We start from the raw sequence: 22,627 nt of genomic DNA on the forward strand, positions 1-22,627 counted from the left end.
AGGGGTGGGTGGTGGAAGTGCATGTTTTGCATGAGCACACCATTCATTCATTCATTCATTCATTCATTCATTCATTCATTTGATTTTTATGCTGCCCTTCTCCTTAGACTCAGGGCGGCTTACAACATGTTAACAATCTACAGTCAGCTTCAGTGGCCTGCAGTACTTCACTCTACCTGCTGCACCACCCTGGCTCTTCCCAGAAATTACCCTCTGCACATGCACAGTATTTTTTTAAAAAAAATTCTGCACATGCACAAAAGCAAAAAAAAAAAAAAGGGTAGCAGCGTCTAGGGCACCACCAAGAGAACTGGCTCAGGGGCGTGGCAGGCCTGCATGGCTGCCAGTTCCAGCGACCCAGGCCGCCAAGTTACTACTGTTTCTAACACTTGTTATGCCACTTGTTGCAAAAATAATAATAATAGGACAACCATAATGGTGGTGCTGTTCCTCTTTTTCAGGATTGGCAGTCATGCATTCTCAGAGCGGTGATTACTTGGATATTGGGAACAACCCACGGGTGGGTACCAAACGTTATATGGCACCTGAAGTTTTGGATGAACAGCTTCGCATGGACTGTTTTGAATCCTTCAAGCGGACAGACATCTGGGCGTACGGTCTGGTTCTGTGGGAGATAGCCCGAAGGACCATTGTGAACGGTAAGGAAAGCCAAATGGAGATAAGTTAAGATGCAGCAAACTAGGGCCTTTGCGTTATGGTCCAGGCCAAGTGCTATCCCTTTATTCTTGCCACAAGATGTTCATACCATGGTAAGTTTCAAGTGTGTTAAGATTCTAAGTTCAAAAGGAGAGTTCTACAAAAATGGGTGAAAGCTTTGAAGAAATCAATCCTCTCTGATCCTGACAACATAGATGAGTCTTAAGACTCTTACGGAAGGCGAGGAGGGTGGGGCAGTACAGCTCTTCGGGAGGAGCTGATTCCAGAGGGCTGGGCCCCACACAGAGAAGACTCTTCCCGTAAGCCCCATCAAGTGACATTGCCTAGTTGATGGGATCTGGAGAAGGCCAACTCTGTGGGGCCTGGGATTCATGTGGTAGTAGGTGGGCCCGCAAGTAATCTGGCCCAATGCCATATAGGACTTTATAGGTCACAACCAACACTTTGAATTGAGTACGGAAACCAACTGGCAGCCAATGCAGACCGCGGAGTTTTGGGGAGACATGGGCATGCCTGGGAAGGCCCATGACCACTCGTGCGGCTGCGTTCTGTAAATAATAAATAAATAAATAAATAAGTTAATACATAACTGTTGTGGTTAGCTCTGGCCCAGTCCCTGCCCCAAGAACTGTGGATGTGGGGGAGACATTCACATGCCGCAGCCCTGTTTTGCTCCCGGTGGAATCTGCTGATGAAGGCTCCTCTGACCAAGAAGACATGAGTGACAGGGAGGAGGAGAGTGTGGCAGACAGCTCAGAAGGAGCTCAATTATCTAGCTCCTCCCTGGATTCGGAACAAGAGTTAATGATACAGCCACGCATGTGGAGAGCAATGCATAGGCAGCAACAACTGAGAGATTATTATCAAAGAAATGAGGCCACCTGTGGTTGGGTGGGGCTGTGGTAATTAGTGAGGCTGCTATAAATAGCAGCCTGTGGGTTTGGCTATTGTGGAGGATTATCTGATCGTTGTGCTTTGTGCCTGCTTTGCTGACTTTGACCTTTGTGTGCTGATTTTTCCCCCGCTTTGGAACTAAACCAAAGTATGTTTCAGAAGAAGGACTGTGAATTACCTCACAGCTGCAAGCTAAGTATCACAGAACTGATAAGGGACTTGTACAAATTACCAGTTTGTTTGGAGACGAGTGCTCTTTGCTATACAAAAGAGTGCTCTGTTTATTTGCATTTTCGGTATAAAGAACATTGTTTTGAATTTTCAAACATGTGTGTGTCTCAAATTGTATCTGTGCATTTTTGGGAGGATTCTACCAGAGAGCTCGACAGAACACATAACATTGAGCATAACTTGCTCAGCTGTGATTTGCTGAATGGAATAAAACTGGCAGCGTTCACAGAGGGCCATTGGTTCTTTTAAAATGGCGGTGGGCCATCTCCATCCCTCCCTCAGCCCAAGCCAGAGGAGAGAGAGGGGTTGCCCTGAGCTAGACTCTTTGAGGGAACTGCAGGTTGTCCACCTCTTTAATGTGAAGGGAAAAAACCTGTTAACTTCTGGCACGTGGACAACTGAGTTCATGCTTTATTGAGGAACTGGAATCTCGGCTGCTGTTAGAGAAGAGAAGGAGCTGGCCCTGCTTGCCCCTCCCCTCCCCCTCCCTCCCCCTTGCCTTTGGCTCCCTGTGTAGAAACAATCGCTAATCAGGCCTGTTAATGGGGATGTTTTTGACCGGCCTAGTTGGAAGTGTTTTCATTTTTCTTTTTTTCCACACGAATGATTAGCTGTAAATTATAAACACTGTAATCTAGTGTCAGCGCTCAGCTTGCAGATTAAAGGGACCATTAGACTCAATCAGCACTTTGTTTGTTCAACTCTGATTAGGAAACAAGCAGCATCGCAGCTTAGCTTGGCAACTGGCCACCTTCAGGGAACTTTCGGCTATCCTCGGACCAATGCAGCAGTGAAGCTGCCTCTGTGCTCCTGCATTGGCAAAAATAGGCAGAGGGCTCCCAGTGATGGTTTCTCCGTTGATTTTTAGCCCCCTCTCCCTGCGCTTTTAACATTTCTTTAGAGAAGAGGCTGGAAAAGGATCCCACCTCTAAAGTGTTCTTGTACGCAGGCCATACTAGACAAGTTTGCAGTGAGGAAAGATCCAATGTATTTTTGTGGGGGAGTTTTATGTAGTTGCGTTAAAAGTTTAATGCAAACTAATATATAGTAGAGAAAGAAAAGAAAAGAAGAATTCAAAAGGAAAGCTACAAGTACAGGAAAAGAAGAAAAGAAAGGAAAAAGAAAAGAGAGGAAAATAATAATAATAATAATAATAATAATAATAATAATAATAATAATAATAATAATAATGGCTTATAATGGTCATGGGTTACAAGTGGAACACTCAAAAAGGAGACAGAAGGACCAATACTGGTGGCACAAGAACAGGCCATTAGAACAAATGCTGTCAAAGCCAGAATTGAAAAATCAACCGACGATCCAAAGTGCAGACTCTGTAAAGAAGCAGATGAAACAATCGATCACATACTCAGCTGCTGCAAAAAGATATCACAGACTGACTACAAGCATAGACATGATGCTGTGGCACAGATGATCCACTGGAACGTGTGCCGGAACTACCATTTACCAGTGGCAAAGAACTGGTGGGATCATAAGTCCGAAAAAGTGGTCGAAAATGAGCAAGCAAAACTACTGTGGGACTTCCGACTTCAGACTGACCGAATTCTGAAGCATAACACACCAGACATTGTGATCGTGGAGAAAAAGAAAGTATGGATCATCGACATCGCAATCCCAGGAGACAGCAGAATTGAGGAGAAGCAGCTAGAGAAATTAGTGAAATACGAAGATCTAAAAATCGAGCTGCAATGACTCTGGCATAAGCCAGTGAAAGTGGTCCCAGTGGTACTTGGCATGCTGGGCGCAGTGCCAAAGGATCTCAGCAGACATTTGAAAACATCGGAATTGACAAAATCTCCATCTGTCAATTGCAAAAGGCCGCTTTACTGGGATCGGCAAACAAATTCGCCACTACATCACACAGTCCTAGGTGCTTGGGAAGCGCCTGACTGGTGATGAAATACGAAATCCAGCATAGTGATCTCGTTTGCTATGTTGCATTGACATAATAATAATAATAATAATAATAATAATAATAATAATAATAATAATAATAATAATTTATTAGACTTGTATGCCATCCCTCTCCGGGGACTCGGGGCGGCTCACAACAACAATAACACAATATAAATACAAATCTAATAATTAAAACTATGGCTAAACCCATTATCTTAAAAAAACAAGCAGTAATACACAATCAACACTCCAATATTACAATCATACCCACACATAACGTGTGTGCATTTTCCGAACTTTCAGTTTGCCTGTTGTGCTGATTTTTGCACTCTGTGGCTTCAGGAAGCTTCCCTGAACTGTCCGGAGTACAATAAACAGCACAATGGGCAAAATGGAAATCTGTTTTTCTTCAGATTCAACCCTCTAAATGGAGGGGATGGGGTTCATTTCTGAAACTATGGACTGGAATAATTTATTTTGAGCTAGAGGGCAGCCCTCTTGATTTGAAGAGCAGCTTAAGTGAGGATACACAAGTGAATCGAGCCACCCCAACACTGGGGTCAGAATGCTAAAGTGGAAACTAAGGTAGCCCTCGCATAACACCCAGTTGTTTAATAACTGTTCAAAATTACAATGGCCTTAGAAGGGGTGCTTTGCAACACGATAGAACACGATGTGTTGCTATGTTTCTAAGACTAGTATGGGGGGGGGATATTATATAATAGAAGATTTGAGGGGTCCTTGGTGCTCTCTAAAGTTGGTTGTTTTTTGAAGATGTTTCATTACTCAAACTGGGTAATATCACTGGTGACTAATCTTCATTACAGTGATCCCTCGATTTTCGCGGGGGTTACGTTCCAAGACCTCCCGCAAAAATCGATTTTCCGCGATATAGCGGCGCGGAAGTAAAAACACCATTTTTGGCTATGGACAGCCAAAAACTACCCCCAAGCACCCTTTTTCAAGGCAGCACAAGGAGCCGGACTTGAAATTAGGGCAGGGAGCGACGAAAGTGCGGAAGCCGACAAAGATTGCTTTGAATGTCGGCTGCCCCCGCCCCCCCAGCACCCGCCCGCCGTTCGCCGCTCGCCCGCCTGCCCGCTGTTCACCTGGCCACCTGCTGTTCGCCCGGCCGCTTGCTCGCCGCTCGCTCGCCCGCCCGCCCGGCCGCTCGCACGCTCGCCGCTCACCCACTCGCTCACCGCTCACCCGCCCGCTCGCCCGCCCGCCGCTCGCCCGCCATTCGCCCGCCGTTCGCCCGCCGTTCGCCCGCCGTTCGCCCGGCCACCCGCCGTTCACCCGGCCGCTCAAGAGCAAGAGGGGGAGAGATAGAGAAAGAGAGAGAAGGAAAGAAAGAGATGAGAGAGGGAGGAAGAGAGTGTGAGAGAGGAAGAAGCAAGATAGAGAAAGAGAGAGAGAAAGAAAGATGAGAAAGTAAGGAAGAGAGTGAGAGAGAGGAAGAAAGAGAGAGAGAGAAGAGTGGAAGGAAGAGAGAGAGAAATGATAGAAAAAAGGGGAGAAAAAAAGAGAAATGAGAAAATGATTGAAGCAGAGAATGACAGGAAAGAAAGAGAAAGAGACAGAGAAGTGACTCTTGGTGATGACGTATGACGTCATCGGGTGGGAAAAACCGTGGTATAGCAAAAAAACCGTGGAGTATTTTTTAATTAATATTTTTTGAAAAACCATGGTATAGCGTTTCGCGAAGTTTGAAGCCGCGAAAATCGAGGGATCTCTGTACTCCGCTCTGAGTCTACGGAGAGGGGTGGGATACAAATCTAATAAATTATTATTAATTATTATTATTAGTGACATCACCTGGTTGTCTAGTTAGGTCATGAAACACCTGCAAGAAAACAGCCAAGTTCAGAGAGCACCAAGAACCTCACAGTGCTTCTTCTTCTCTTCCTCCTTTGCACTAACCATACACCCCTACTAGCACTGAAGGTGTTACCTAGTTGAGCCATGAAACATCTGCAAAAAAAACAATGAAGCTCAAGGAGAGCACCAAGGACCTCTCACTTCAACCCTGAGCTACAAATATTCTCCTTAAGAAAATGGAAAAAATTTGTTAAATTTGGGGGCACAATCTGAGATTAGCTGGGGAAAAGATCAGAAGCAACGTGAGAAAATATTATTTTACTGAAAGAGTAGTAGATGCTTGGAACAAACTTCCAGCAGACTGTTCTTCCGGGCTCTCTGGTAGGAGCCTCCCGAAAATTCAAGGGTACAAATTTCAGACACACACACATTTGAAAATTCAAAACAATGTTCTTTATCACAAAATTCAAAAGAAACAAAGCACCCTTTTTGTATTGCAAAGAGCACTCGTCCCAAAACAACCTTGTAGGCTGTACAATCCCCTTAATCAGTCCTTAAGTACTTAGCTAGCAGCTGTGAAGAAATGTCACAGCCCTCCTTCTTCCAACGAAGTGAGACACACACACACTTTGCTCCGCTTTGGTTTCAAAGGCATGAAAAATCAACAAAGTCCAGAAAACAGCAAGGCACGGTCCTGAAGAACTGCGATCAGATAATCTTCCACAACAGCCAAACCAACACGCTGCTATTTGTATCAGCAGCTCTAATTACTAGAGCCCCACCCAAACACAGGTGGCCTCTCTTATCTCCTGTAATATATCCTCAATTGGTCTCTTCTACGCATAACTCTGCGCATGCATGGGTCCAAGACTTCCGCATCCAAATCGACTGAAGATAATGGAGATTGGCTTCCTGGGCTGTGTGCCAAGCCCTCCTCTTCCAAATCACTCCCACCTTCTTCTTTGTCCAAGGAAACTGCACTACCGGCCTCTGTAGGCAATAAAACAGGCCTATGACATGTTGATGTTTCCCCTGCATCCACCTCCATATTCCTTGGGGTAGGAGCTGGGCCAGAGCCAACCACAACACAGACGTGGTTAGTAAATCCACAGTAATTGAATTTAAACATGCCTGGGATAAACATATATCCATCCTAAGATAAAATATAGGAAATAGTATAAGGGCAGACTAGATGGACCATGAGATCTTTTTCTGCCATCAATTTTCTATGTTTCTATGTCTAGGCCTTGTAACATAAAAAAATATCTAGATTCATTGCAAACTCACATACACTCCCATTCTTTCCTCAGTTCCCCAATGCATGTAGAAACAGACATGTCTTTAAATGCTTCCTAAATATTCCACATGGGGGCGCAGTTGTCCTCTCAGGGAGGCAGAGCAGTGATGGGTTCCAAATCCCATCACTACTGATTCGTGCGCACCCACATGTGCAGAAGCATCCAGAGTGGGTGGGCGGAGCCTGTTCATAAAAATGTACCATACAGGTAGCATCCCACTGCTGAGGCAGAAGCTGTAACATAGGAAGGTACCTCCTGCCAGGAATGCTCGGAAATTAGGAAGTTGCTATGTACTGATTCTGACTGCTAGTTCATGTTTGAGATTGGATTGATTTGATCCAATGAATTAATGATTGCTAGAACAACTAACTTTTATCCCACCTTCGTTATCTTTTATAATAATAATAATTCGATAATTTAATAATTCAAGGCTGCAAACATATCTCATATTCTTTCATCCTCCTGTTTTCCCCACAACAACCTGTGAAGTGAATTGGGCTGAGAGAGAATAACTAGCCTCAAGTCACCCAGCCTGCTTTCATACCTAAGGATGAACCAGAAATCACAACTTTCTGATTTCTAACGCAGTGCTTTTAGATTAAACTATTTATTTATTTATTTATTTATTTATTTATTTATTTATTTATTTATTTATGTATGTATTTATGTATTTATGTATGTATTTATTTATTTGTTTGTTTGTTTGTTTGTTTGTTTGTTTGTTTGTTTGTTTGTATGCCGCCCCTCTCCGGAGACTCAGGGCAGCTAACAGCGACAATAAAACAGTGTACAATAGTAATCTGATATTAGAAATGGTTAAAAATCCATTAATATAAAAACCAAACATACATACATACATACATACCATGCATAGAATTGTAAAGGCCTAGGGGGAAAGAGGATCTCAATTCCCCCATGCCTGGCGGCAGAGGTGGGTTTTAAGTCGCTTACGAAAGGCAAGGAGGGTGGGGGCAGTTCTAATCTCTGGGGGGAGTTGGTTCCAGAGGGCCAGGGCCGCCACAGAGAAGGCTCTTCCCCTGGGTCCCGCCAGGCGACATTGCTTAGTTGACGGGGCCCGGAGAAGACCCACTCTGTGGGACCTAACTGGTCGCTGGGATTCGTGCAGCAGAAGGCGATCTCTGAGGTAATCTGGTCCGGTGCCATGAAGGGCTTTATAGGTCATAACCAACACTTTGAATTGTGACCGGAAACTAATCAACAACCAATGCAGACTGCGGAGTGTTGGTGTAACATGGGCATATTTGGAAAAGCCCATGATTGCTCTCGCAGCTGCATTCTGCACAATCTGAAGTTTCCGAACATTTTTCAAAGGTAGCCCCATGTAGAGAGCGTTACAGTAGTCGAGCCTCGAGGTGATGAGGGCATGAGTGACCGTGAGCAGTGACTCCCGGTCCAAGTAGGGTCGGAACTGGTGCGCAAGGCGAACCTGGGCAAACATCCCCCTCGCCACAGCTGAAAGATGTTTCTCTAATGTGAGCTGTGGATCGAGGAGGACGCCCAAGTTGCAAACCCTCTCTGAGGGGGGCAGTGATTCTCCCCCCAGGGTAATGGACGGACAGATGGAGTTGTCTTTGGGAGGCAAGACCCACAGCCACTCCGTCTTGTCTGGGTTGAGTTTGAGCTTGTTGACACTCATCCAGGCCCTAACATCCTCCAGGCACCGGCACATCACTTCCACTGCTTCGTTGGCTGGACATGGGGTGGAGATGTATAACTGGGTATCATCGGCGTATTGATGATACCTCACCCCATGCCCTTGGATAATCTCACCTATGCACTCAAAGATTAAAGATTAAAGTTCTCGGCTGAAGGGGAGGCAGAATTTTAATTTAAATGTAAATGGTTTAATTTACAAATCACCCATCTCCCAAATGAATGGGCAGCTGACAACTAAAGTTTGCGCCCTCTCTGGTTTTTCCAACCCATGCTCCACTCTCCAAACCCTTGCTTCTGTATAGTCTCTTGCAGGGATGGGCTACTGCCCGGATGGGGGGACGAGGACCCAATGGAGCTCCACCCCAGAGCACCCAATTTGCACTAAAGATGTTGAAAGAAAATGCAGGGCGTCCTGCATAAGCCACGGCGACAGTGTGGTAGTAAAAATTTTGGTAGCCTTTCACTTGTCTCCTGCAGTTTGGCTTCTGAAAAGAAACCAAACTGGGCTGATTAACAGACTGTACTAAACCCAAATGGGTTTCTTAATTTTGGTTTACCTTAGGACGTTCCCTAAACCCAGCCACTGTACTTTATAATTTGTAGCTTAATGTGAACCCAGACCAATGATGGCTTATGCAGTAAGCTGATTAAACAAAAACAGAAGCTCAGCTCAGTGCCTGAAGCTAACCATGTTGATGCCTGCCCTGTTTCCATTTGGTCGTGTGTGTCCCCCCCCATAACCAGAGATTATACTCTTGAAATTTGTGAGCTTGTTAATTTCTTTGTTCCAAATCGCATTACTTGTCTGATCCTTGACTACTGAAACAAGAGGCTTCAAAGAAAATAGTGATTACGTTAAAAACCAGCCAAAATAAAATCCAATTGAGGCATGTATTAACTGGGCTAAGTCTGTCTCCCTTTCTGAATAAATACCTGTAGTACTAGTTAACAAGCCAATTACTTTTTATTTTTTTATTTATTCTTTGTCCAATATACAATACATATGGAAGAGAATAGACATTAAGTAATATATATAATGATAGAAAGTAAAAAGAAGAGAAGTAGATGGGAGAGAGAGAATATATATGATATAAGTGATAAGGAGAGAATATATAAGATACAGTATATATATAGATAAGGAGAGAATATATATGATATATGAGATAAGGAAAGACAACTGGACAGGGGACGATAGGCACATCAGTGCACTTATATAAAGGATCTTTAATTGGCTGCCTTTTACGTGCCCTAAGGTACCTAGCCATTCTTTGTCTTTGGAGGATCCTGTACCACTTGCATATAAAAAAGTGGTATTAATGCTTAGCATGGCCTCATGATCATCTTGAGAGGAAAATGGTCTCATGCCTGTCTTCTAGCTAGAGAGAAGCACTGAGATGTATTTTTATTGGGAATCAGGACCCCTATCATTCAAAATCAGTTTGTCAGATGGATTAGGGTCAAGTTACATTGAGCTGTTTAAAGGTTTAACAACTCTGAAGGAGGTCCTAGGTAAATAGAGTTCTTGGCCAGCAGGTGGCACCAAACGCATTAGTCCTGAGAGTTGATAGAAGAACCATTGAGCATCCTTAAGGAAAATATATCCCATGAACCTAAGGTAGTTTCTCAAGTCATTTGTTTGGTAATGCTGAGTTCAACAACCATTCCAGCTGCAACATCAGACATTTAAAAGTCCATTGATATGAAAGTTCCCATCCAACTTCAGCACAGCATTTTAATATTGTATTATGCCTCAAAAATCTATTGGAGCAGCATATGTAAGGAAAACTACATCCTGAATCCATCCATACCGTGTTGGCATATGTTTTTCAGTCTGCGTGTAGTGAAAACTACTACACGCAGACTGAAAAACATATGCAAACATGGATCTTGAGATTCCAGATATAGTAGATCACGTTTGGCATTCCAAGGCTCGGGACCTTTCTGGGCTGAAGAACATATGAATTGTGGAGAGAAATATTATTTCTGGTGGAGGCGTTGTTTCAGTTATAATAATAATAATAATAATAATAATAATAATAATAATAATAATAATAATAATAATTTATTAGATTTGTATGCCGCCCCTCTCCGAAGATTCGGGGCGGCTCACAACAATAATAAAAGACAATATAACAGTGGACAAATCTAATATTAAAAGAAAAAGATATATAAAACCCCAGCAATTAAAACCATACAACACATACATACGAAACTTAAAATATAAAAGCCTGGGGGAAGTGTCTCAATTCCCCCATGCCTGGCGATATAGGTGGGTCTTGAGTAATTTGTGAAAGACAAGGAGGGTGGGGGGCGTTCTAATCTCCGGGGGGAGTTGATTCCAGCGGGCCAGGGCCACCACAGAGAAGGCTCTTCCCCTGGGGCCCGCCAAACAACATTGTTTGGTCGATGGGCCACTCTGTGGGACCTTATTGGCCGCTGGGATTCGTGCGGTAGAAGGCGGTTCCAGAGGTATCCTGAGGTTATCATCTAGAGTCGTGATGGCTTACAACATGTTTGCAATAGCACTTTTTTAACCAAGCCAGCATATTGCCCCCACAATCCAGGTCCTCATTTTACCCACCTCGAAAGGATGGAAGGCTGAGTCAACCTTGAGCCGGTGATGAGATTTGAACCGCTGACCTACAGATCTAGCAGTCAGCTTTAGTGGCCTGCAGTATAGCACTCTACCTGCTGCGCCACCACGGCTCAAATAAATATCTTTAAGGGGTTACGGTATACTTTACTTCAACAGATGCCCCATAATTTATACATATACATATTCTTTCTGGACTCCTACTAAATCATTAATGTTATTAATCTTGGCTAAAACATGTTCAGAAACTGTATAACTTTGATCCTAAGGCAAAAGTTGAACTATCTTGGTTAAATATCATGAACAAGTTCTTGCATGTTTCAAATCATAATGAGTAGAGCATCCTACATATGTAATTTAGAAATGAATATAATTGCAAATTGTAAGTAAGATTGCAGCAGTATTTGTCTGTGTTTGTTTGTTTGTTTGCATAGAAATAAGAGCAAGATTGATGAATCATTAGTAACTGCAATGTTTATGTTTTCCAAATTCAGAGTACCGTTCACAGTAAGAAATACTGATTCTAGCATGAGCTCTGTCAAACCCTTGCCTAGCAAGTAGCTCCCAAAATGTATACAGACAGTCCTTGACTCATAAGAGTTTCTTTAGTGACCATTCAAAGTTACAACAAGCATTGGAAAAAAATGACTTATGATCATTTTTCACACTTATGACTGTTGCAGCCTCCATGTGATTATGTGATCAAAAGTTGGATGTTTGGCAACTGATACTTATTTATCATATTTACCATATTTTGGGAGTATAAGGTACACCTTCCTCCCCTAAAAGTAGGTGAAAATTTAGGTGCATCTTATAGCCAGAATATGGGTGGTATTGGTCTTCTGAACCCTCTGCATGCCACGTTTTCACCGTCTCCGGCCACCAGAAGCACTGTGCAGTGCTCTGCATTGCCTGTTTTCACAACAAACAGCTCATTTTTTCCCTCCCATACCCTCCGGGCACCATGTTTTCACTCTCTCCAGCCTCCAGAAGCACTTTGCAAGCCAAAAACAGGAGCGTATATACAGTGTTCCCTCGATTTTCGCGGGTTCGAACTTCGCGAAAAGTCTATACCACGGTTTTTCAAAAATATTAATTAAAAAAAACTTTGCAGTTTTTTCCCCTATACCACGGTTTTTCCCGCCCGATGACATCATATGTCATCACCAAACTTTCATCCACCTTTAATAAATATTTTTTTAAATAAACTTTAATAAAGAAACATGGTGAGTAATAATCTAAATGGTTGCTAAGGGAATGGGAAATTGCAATTTAGGGGTTTAAAGTGTTAAGGGATGGCTTGTGATACTGTTCATAGCCAAAAATAGTGTATTTACTTCCACATCTCTAGTTTGCGGAAATTCAACTTTTGCGGACGGTCTCGGAACGCATCCCCTGCGAAAATTGAGGGAACACTGTACACTTATTGAGCTGTGGTAACACAGTGGTTGTGCAGTACTACAGGCTACTTCGAATCTCACCAGGCTCAGGGTTGACTCAGCCTTCCATCCAGTGATGGGCTACCAAAATTTTTACTACCACACTGTGAGCATGACTTATGCATTTTCTTTCAACATCTTTCAGTGCAAATTGGGTGCTCTGGAGCTCCATTTTTGCTACCCCACTGCATTCTCCCCCATCCGGGCAGTAGTCCATCCCTGATTATCTACTATATAAAGTGTACGTACACACACACAGCTCTTCTAAAATTATACACATTCAGACTCATTTACTGCAATAGGAAAAACATACCCAGAGCCCAGAAGGGAAAAAAAGAACAAAAATCAAAATTTTGCTACCGATACTGCGTACCTGACCGTACCCGTAGGAGCCCATCGGTGCTTCCATCCTTCCAAGATTGGTAGAATGAGGGCCCAGATTCTTGGGGTCAATATTTTGTAAACTTTTACTTTGTAAACTGCTTAGAGAGGGCTGTAAAGCACAGTGAAGTGGTATACTGTATAAGTCTAAGTGCTATTGCTAGTGCTATAGACCAGTGTTTTTCAACCAGTGTGCCGCGAAACATGGTCAGGTGTGCCGCGAAGCACAGAGAGAAAGAAAGCAAGAGAGAGAGAAAGCAAGAGAGAGAGAAAGCAAGAGAGAGAGAAAGCAAGAGAGAGAGAAAGCAAGAGAGAAAGAAAGCAAGAAAGAGAGAAAGCAAGAGAGAAAGAAAGCAAGAAAGAGAGAGAAAGAAAGAGAGAGAGAGAGAGCGTGCGAGAGAGAAAGAGCGAGAAAGAGAGAAAGAGAACAAGAGAAAGCAAGAGAGAGAGAAAGAGAGAGAGAACAAGAGAGAGAAAGAAAACAAGAGAGAGAGAGAGACATAGAGGGAGGTAGGGTGGGAGAGAGAAAGAGCAAAAAAGAGAGGAAGGAAGGAAGAGAAAGAAAGAGGGTTGGAGAGAGAGAGAAAGAAAGAGGGAGGAAGGGAGAGAAAGAGGGAGGGAGAAAGAAATAGAGCGAAGGGGAGGAAGAGAGAGAGAGAGAATTTTTTTGTCCAAACTTTTTTTAGTCGCCCCCCCCTCCCCGCTCAATGTGCCCCAGGGTTTCGTAAATGTAAAAAATGTGCCACGGCTCAAAAAAGGTTGAAAATCACTGCTATAGACAGTAATGGGCTGCTTACCCCATGGAGGGAAGATGCAGTGGGGTATTAAGATTATGCACTATTTATTGAATTCTTAATAATTTTTTATTGTCCTTCCTTCTCTAGTACCTTAGCATGCTCCTTAACTATTCAAATAATGTGACTCAATCAACTGAAAAAGAGTCTAAGCACCTATTTGAAAACTTATCTTGGTCGGTAAGCCGCTCCCACCCAGTCACATGACCTTTAAGCCACCCCCCAGTCACATGATTGTCAAGCCACTCCTACCTGGTCGCATGACCATCAAGCCACACCCACAAAATAAGCCACGCCCACAGTGTGGCAGTAAAAATCTTGGCAGCCCATCACTGGCTATAATGGTTGTATTGTCCTGGGGTCATGTCATCACATTTGCAATCTTCGTGGGACAAGCAAAGTTCGTGGGAAAGCCAGATTCATTTCACAACCCTGTTAATAGCTTGTAACAACTGCAATGATTCACTTAACAGCTGTGGCAAGACAGGTCATAAAAGAGGGTAAGATGCACTTAACAAATGTCTCACTTAGCGAGAGAAATTTGGTATTCTATGGAGAAGAAACAGGATTCACATGAGGATCTATTGGTTTTGCTTTTTAATCTTCCATTCCATAGTATTACACACACTAATTCAGCTTCCAAATTTGAAAAACACTGACCTTCACCAATTTAGCTTCATTTTCCCATTCTCTCTATAAGAAAACAACTTCCCCTCCCTCCTACTACCTTGCTAAGCTAGTGGAAACTGCTTTATTGCGTTTAATGGAAGACATGTGAGCGTTTGCTCACGAAGCGTGCATGGGCATGTACGTTGTAACTAACAAAAATAGTCTTGCTACTTGCTATTTCTCAATGGAGGCTGTTTAAAAGATTTCTACCTTGGTCTTACCTATATTTTTCCACTCGGCTTGCTCAGAGCTCTGCTCGTGCTGTTTCCATACAAAGTACATTATGCCCGGCGAGCCATGTAGGGGATTCATGCCTGAAATGTAATACTTGATAATTTTGTAATTTCTTTAGCATTATGTAAAGATGATTAGTGTCGATTTGCCCATTTCTGGCAGAGGTGATAGGAAATTGAGCTCACTGTGGCTTTGAATTGCCCTATAATGCACAAACCATATTGGCTTCATTGTCATATTACCTGTAAGATTCTAAGCGGCCTTTGGGTTCTTCGTCCTTTCTTAATCTCCACACGTTTGATATTGTGCATCTGCTTCAGGTGGTAAGAGAAAATACATTTGCTTTATGCGATTTTTTTCCCCTTCTCCTTATGTCTCAAACTTTAAGAATCAATTTGTAAATGGATTCTTGGGGCGGTTGCTGATTTGCTCACACCTCCTACTTGTCTCCATGACAAAGTCTAGAAAACATTTCAAGCTCTCAGCTGAAGGGTTAGCAAATGAGAAGAGAAAATCTGACTGCTGACCACGAGAACTTACTATTGTACTTAATAATTGAGTCAAACCAAATATCTACGACGCCTAAAACACGATCTAAGTATTGCCCACAAAATCATATGCTGCAACGTCCTGCCTGTCAATGACTACTTCAGCTTCAACCGCAACAACACAAGAGCACGCAACAAATTCAAACTTAATATTAATTGCTCCAAGGTTGACTGTAAAAAATATGACTTTAGCAATCGAGTTGTCGAAGCGTGGAACTCATTACCGGACTCAGTAGTGCCAACCCCTAACCCCCAACATTTCTCCCTTAGAGTATCCACGATTGACCTCTCCAGGTTCCTAAGAGGTCAGTAAGGGGCGTACATAAGTGCACTAGCCTGCCTTTCGTCCCCTGTCCAATTGTCTCTCCTTATCTCATATATCATATATATTTTCTTCCTTTCATATATCTTCTCCTCTATTTTTATATCTTCTCTTTATATATAATCATGTCTATTCTCTTCAATATGTATTGTGTATTGGACAAAATAAAAAAATAAAATAAAGAAATTCACACTCTCTAGATTCTCACGGGATAAAGGGGAACTGGAATAAAACCATCTTGAGCACTTTGCCCTGATATGTTAATATGTCCATTGAAGATACCCACCTACGCCTGGATGTTGTCAGGCTGGAATATTTTCTGAGATTTTCTAGAGGAAATGTTTTAAAATCTTTTATTTAACACATTCTTGGAACTGGTTTGGCTGCTGATTGACAAAAATGCACATCAAAATAGGTCTTTTCTACAGCAACTTCCTCAAACTCAATTCAATTGTTTTTGATTCCAGGAACAAAAAAAACCCCATTAACTTACATGGCGCTGGAGAACATGATTTCTGGCCTAGGATCTAAACAAATTTCAATTCCATGTTCATGATGATTTCCCCTAGTCTGAGATAATGGGCAGGTTCAGCTTCTTTCTTTCTCTTTCTCTCTCTCTCTCTCTCCCTCTCTCTCTCTCTCTGTATACCTACAGTATGTACTCATAGAATTGAAATGGAACCACTGAAAATTCTTTCTCCCCCCCCCCCCAATTTGTATGAGCCTGATCCTTTATCAGCACAGTCCTCCTGGATCTCTGTAGTTTTTCTTTTGTCCTTATATGACTATATTCGAACACCAGGACCAGGGTGGGACGTAACAGATGGTACAGGAAGATGATGCTCACACTGAATAATTTCTGCATGCTTACAGTCTCAAGACTTTTCCTTCCTGTTCCCTCCATCTCTTTATCCTGCAGGGATTATTGAAGATTATAAACCTCCTTTCTATGACTTGGTTCCAGTCGACCCCAGCTTTGAAGACATGAAAAAAGTAGTTTGCATTGACCAGCAGACACCCACCATTCCAAATCGGATGTTCTCTGACCCGGTGAGTGAGGCAGTCTGTTAGAAAGATAACTTTTAGCATTTTATTTTGTTATTTAACAAGGAAGGGATTCCTGTGGTTTGAAAAAGGAGGCTTGTTGAGCTAGGATTGCTGTGTAGCCATCAATTTCCAGAGCAGGGACTGAACCAAAAAGAGGATCTTATATCATGCCAGCACAGGAATCATGCTTCCCAGCTAGATCTATTGAACTGTTTGGGGAGGCAGAGGCCCCTTCTGTGCAGGAGGAAAGCTGTGACCTATCCCAGGGGTAGGCAAAGTTGGCTCTTCTATGACATGTGGACTTCAACACCCAAAATTCCTGAGCTAGAATGATTGGCTCAGGAATTCTGGGAGTTGAAGTCCACAAGAGCCAACTTTGGCTACCCTTGCCCTATCCCAATGATGCCATGTATCTTCTAACTGTCTTGGGAAGATGAGATAATAATAATAATAATAATAATAATAATAATAATAATAATAATAATAATTTATTAGATTTGTATGCCGCCCCTCTCCGAAGACTCGAGGCGGCTCACAACAATGATAAAAACAATATTATAATGGCACAAATCTAATATTAAAAAACTAAAAACCCTATCATAATTAAAAACCAAACAGCACATACATACCAAACATAAATTATAATAAGCCTGGGGGAAAGATGTCTCAAACCCCCATGCCTGGCGGTATAGATGGGTCTTAAGTAGTGTACGAAAGACAAGGAGTGTGGGAGCAGTTTTAATCTCCGGGGGGAGTTGATTCCAGAGGGCCGGGGCTGCCACAAAGAAGGCTCTTCCCCTGGGGCGCGCCAGACGACATTGTTTAGTCGATGGGACCCGGAGAAGGCCAACTCTGTGGGACCTTATCGGCCGCTGGGATTTGTGCGGTAGCAGGCGGTTCTGGAGGTACTCTGGTCCAATGCCATGTAGGGCTTTAAAGGTCATGACCAACACTTTGAATTGTGACTGGAAACTGATCGGCAGCCAATGCAGGCCACAGGGTGTTGTAGATACATGGGTGAATCTGGGCAGCCCCACGATGGCTCTCGCGGCCGCGTTCTGCACGATCTGGAGTTTCCAAACACTTTTCAAAGGTAGCCCCATGTAGAGAGCGTTGCAGTAATCGAACCTCGAGGTGATAAGGGCATGAGTGACTGTGAGCAAGGACCCCATCAGCTAATTCACTCCCCTTGTTCTCTGAAAGAGCTCCCCTGGTTATCATGGCTTAGCACTTCCTTCAAAGCAGTGTTCCTTAGCCCAAGCAACTTTAACATGCATAGACTTCAACTCCCACAATTCCTCAGTCAACATGCTGACTGGAGGATTCTGGGAGCTGGAAGCCCACGCATTTTAAAATAGTCAAGGTTGAGAAACTCTGCTCTACAGCTGCAGGATAGGCATTTCCTTACAAGGATGCCCACTCTTGCTACACAAGGGATGCTGTGCCTTGGTGTTCTTCCCCTTCTGGGCTGCCCCATCACATTATGGCCCTGTTTGGGATACTTAGCTATTTAATTTATTTATTAATCACATTTGTGTGGAAATCCAGCTCGCAAAAAGTGTCAAACTTGCAATGTCACATTGTTGTCATATGACATATTGTTACTTTTCTCCACTTCGCTAAAATAGGGGTGGGTCCATCCAGCGCATTTGACACCCCTGGCCTACAACAATCAAGAAAATAGGAAATATATACATAAAACCCAATCATTATAAAAGTAACAAAAGTCATTATTAAAACCAGAAGAACTCACAATAAAAATTAAATAGGGATTGCTTTGTAAGGTTGTTTCAAAAATTATGAGGTGGTAATACAGAAGCAAGCTCTCTACGTGGAAACATCTGAAGAAATAATATTTCTAACAGTTCAGATTGCCCGTCTTCTACATGAAGATTTATCATATAACTTTCTGTCTTCCAGTTAGTCAGAAGACACAGGGCCCATATATGTCTTGTCCTTTCCAGTTATCTATCCAACCTTTTTTCTACATTTTCTCTCTTTCCCAATTTTCTTTGTTACAAAAGCCAGTATTCTATCTGTCTGTCTGTCTGTCTGTCTGTCTGTCTGTCTGTCTGTCTGTCTGTCTGTCTATCTATCTATTCTATTCTATTCTATTCTATCTATCTATTTATTTATCTATTCTATCTATCTATCTATCTATCTATTTATCTATTCTATTCTATCTATCTATCTATTTATTTATCTATTCTATTCTATCTATCTATCTATCTATCTATCTATTGTATTCTATCTATCTATCTAATCTATCTATCTATCTATCTATTTAGTCCAATAAACAATGAGGGTTTTAGTGGGTGTGTATATATATATATATACACACACACACACACACACACACACACACATAGTAAAATACATGATGAAGGTTATAGAGGAGATACTCATAGTAAAATATATTTAAGAAATAATAGAAAAGAAGATATAGTAATAGAACATATCAATGAAAGAATAGAAGAAGAGATATAGGAATAGAAGAAAGGAATAGGAGATATAGGAGAGCAATATTCTACGACTGTAGAACATCTGTCTGAGATAGGGCTGAATAAATGAAGCAAGGAACAGGGAAAAAACCCCAGGATTTATTCTTTGTTTTCAGTGAGCCAGGCCAATCTCTGACTTGATACCTGGCAAATCCACTGCAGGACCTACTCGGCTTTTATAAGACAGAGAAGCGCAGATTGTGTTGCAAATTATGACTTCAGTTCCCTGGGAGAGAATCTTGGCACTAGTTCAGGGAAAGGGGAAAAAAAGAATGTAAAGATAAGACAAGCAGGGAGAATCGTGGGCAGCGGCTGCTGGAATCTCAGAGGTTAGAGGGAGGAGGACCAGGGCCTTGGGTGGTCAAGAGATAAAATGCCAGCACAGAGCTATGCGCCCTCCTTAGAGTAAACCATGCATGCAAACAAGTGGATGATAAGGGATTGTTTGTTGCTTTCCAGACCACAAAATTGAAGATTCCTTCATGTAAACAAGGGTGTGCCCCAATTAGCAATTAAATTTGAACAGGGCCATAATCTGAATTAAGCAAGGGATGATGAATGAAGGGCCAGCACCACTGAGCCTGAACCAATGGTGGGTTCTTACCGGTGTGCCCCTGAGTTCCGTTCCGGTAGGGCTCCGTGGATTGCCAATTTGTGCATGACGGCTCCAATGCTGTCAGACCATCTCTCTTTAAAAAAAAAAAAAATTGGCTTTATTTTGCTTCCTGCGTATGCGCGGAAGCAAAATCCCATGAGTGGACGTTCACGCACATGCAATTTCAGTGCTTCCTTGCATGCGCAAAAGTAAAAAATTGCTGAAATCGTGCAAGCACGAGCATCCCCTCGCAAGATTTTGGTGCTTTTTTGCTTCCTCCGCATATAAATCTTATAAATGAAATTGTAAATACGAGTCAGTTGCCAGGCCTCCCAACTTTCATCTTGAACACAATCAAATGTTATTGTAACCAGTGTTATTGTAACTTTGAACAGTCACTAAATGAACTGTTGCAAGTTGAGGACCATCTGTATTTCATCTGGACAGGAGACTGGATTCGAGCATTCAGAATTGCGAAACTCTTCCCAGACCCTCATTGCCAGCCACCAGAAGCCTTGAGACACAAATAAATTGTCCTCAATACTAAAGCCATAGGGCAACATCCAGGGGCAGATTGCCATTATCGCCAGTACCAGTGTGCTGCGCGCACAGCTTCGGTTCTCTTGTGTGCGCGTGTGCGCTATGCAGGCACATCTCAGCATGTTTTGCTTCTGCACATGCGCAGAAAGGAAAAATGCACTGAAATCTCACGAGGTGACACACGCACAAGAGAGATTCCAGTGGTTTTTTTTGCTTCTGCGCATGCGCAGAAGCAAAAAAAACGCCAAAATCTCAAACGTGTGTGTGTCCCCTTGCAAGATTTTGCTTCTGGACATACGCACGAAGCAAAAATACATAAGATAGAAGAAAAAAGATGACGGCACCCATAGGACTGGCACCATAGCTGCCACGCGCAAATTGCGCAATCTGGCAGCTGCTACCGGTGCGCCATCCCCTACCATACTGGCAGCAACCCACTACTGGCAATGGCTTTATGTTAGCCAACATTGTACCATGTCTTCCTGGTTAGGTAACTTTTTCCTAGAGTATGGGAAATTCTGTAATGCCATCACACGGGCTATATGCTGAGACAAGACTTTTAGAGCTGACATTTGCCTAATGAGGCATCAGAATAACTTCGCTGTACAACCCAGGAAGAAAAACAAATGCAAATAATCCTAAATGCAAATAGTCCCAACCGTTTTTGCTGATGTTACTCTACTAAAGTTATAACAAATAGGGATGAAGTCATTCACATCGTCCTTTGCCAAAGATCGAACATTTCGAGTGCACATCACAAGACACACAAATACATTTATCCTGCCTAACTGAACCGCAAGACACTTTGCAAAGGCTGCCTTAGAAGACCATTCGGAAGCTTCGGCTGCTCCAAACAGAGACAGTGCAATTGGCTCAAGGTCTTACCATTGATTCAGAAGCGGGTTCCTACCGGTGCTTTAGAACCATTACTAAACTGGCGATTACATGACCGAGCCGGTTGTGTTGTGCCAGTCTGTGGGCGCTGCCATCTTGGATTTTCCTTCTTTGCATGTGCAGAAGTTATTTTTTGATAGCTGCGGGGCGAGCCAGCAGCAAAACGATTCCGGAACCCATCATTGCATTGTCTGATAAGATGCAGGGAGTGCAGAGGGCTGCAGCTTTATGGTTGGAAAAACCTGGATATCTTTGCAGATTTGCCACCCCTTGGGAGCAGGTCTGCTAAGTTTTTAACCCTTTTTAGTGCCTAAGTCGAACAGTTCCTTTCTTTCTGGTGTCCATCTGTGTCCCGTGCCTGTTCGTCTCTCTGTTCTGTTCCTCCTTTCCTGTTTGTTTCTTTCCACCCTCAGCTACCCTTTCTCCTTGCCTCACCCCATTCTGTATTTTTAATGAGAGGAGGAGATATGGGGGGAAGAATAATAATTATAATAATAATTTATTAGACTTGTATGCCATCCCTCTCCGAAGACTCGGGGCCGCTCACAGCAATAATAAAGCAATGCAATACAAATCTAATGATTAAAACTATAACTAAAACCCACTATCTTAAAAACAATCGATACTACACCGTCATAACCACACATAACTCTTAATGGTCAGAAAAGAAAGGATATGTCTGTGCACAACCATGCACAGTGACCATTTAGTGACCATTCAAAGTCACAACAGCACTGAAAAATAGGACTTATGGCAGTTCTTCCCACCATGCGACCTTTGTAGCATCCCTATAGCCATGTCATCAAAATTTGGACACTTGGCAACTGACACATACTTATGACGGTTGTAGCGTCCCGAGCAGGCAAGGGTTCCCCGCTGCTGCTGCTACCGGTGCGGTTGCGTATGCAGCTTCGCATGACTGTCGGGCGCGCACACACCTGCCCGTACAAGATTTGCCTGCTGCACATGCGCAGGAAGTGAAATCTCACACGAGGACGCTCACGTGCATGGGATTTCACAGAGTTTTCGGCTCTTTTTTTTGCTTGAGAGCATGCGCGGAAATGAAGATATTTATATATTTATTCATTGATTCATTCATTGATTCATTGATTTATTCATTGATTCATTCATTCATTCATTCATTCATTCATTCATTCATTCATTTATTAGATTTGTATGCCACCCCTCTCTGAAGACTCGGAGGAGTCTTCAACAGGAATACAAAATACAAATCCAATGATTAAAAAAGCAAAACAGTTAAAAACCCTTGATTAAAAACACTCATACAACCCAAACAAGCCATACATAAAACGGAGCGGCCGAGGGGAAGCCCATATCGGTAGGAGCCCAATTCTGGTCCCAAGGGTCCTGTGATCACTTTTTCCAACCTTTTGACAAGCAAAGTCCATTGGGAAGCTCAGATTCATTTAACAACCATGTGATCAACTTAACAACTGCAGGGACTCACTTAACAACAGTGGGAAGAAAGGTCATAAAATGGTGGCAAAACTCATTGAACGGTTGTCCCAATAACCAAACTTTTGGACTCAATTG

General features: G+C 42.8%; 1 protein-coding gene across 2 annotated transcripts in view; it reads left to right on the forward strand.

The window, feature by feature from the left end:
* The window catches only part of ACVRL1 (activin A receptor like type 1), a 65,216-nt gene that overhangs the window by 36,856 nt on the left and 5,733 nt on the right, over positions 1 to 22,627 (forward strand). For both annotated transcript variants that reach the window (XM_070740544.1, XM_070740545.1), the window contains 2 exons: positions 462 to 659; positions 16,416 to 16,546. In XM_070740544.1, the coding sequence (XP_070596645.1) occupies positions 462 to 659; positions 16,416 to 16,546 (329 nt within the window). The remainder of the gene's footprint in view (positions 1 to 461; positions 660 to 16,415; positions 16,547 to 22,627) is intronic.

The sequence above is a fragment of the Erythrolamprus reginae genome, chromosome 2 (assembly GCF_031021105.1).
Source record: "Erythrolamprus reginae isolate rEryReg1 chromosome 2, rEryReg1.hap1, whole genome shotgun sequence".
Taxonomy (NCBI): Eukaryota; Metazoa; Chordata; class Lepidosauria; order Squamata; family Dipsadidae; genus Erythrolamprus; species Erythrolamprus reginae.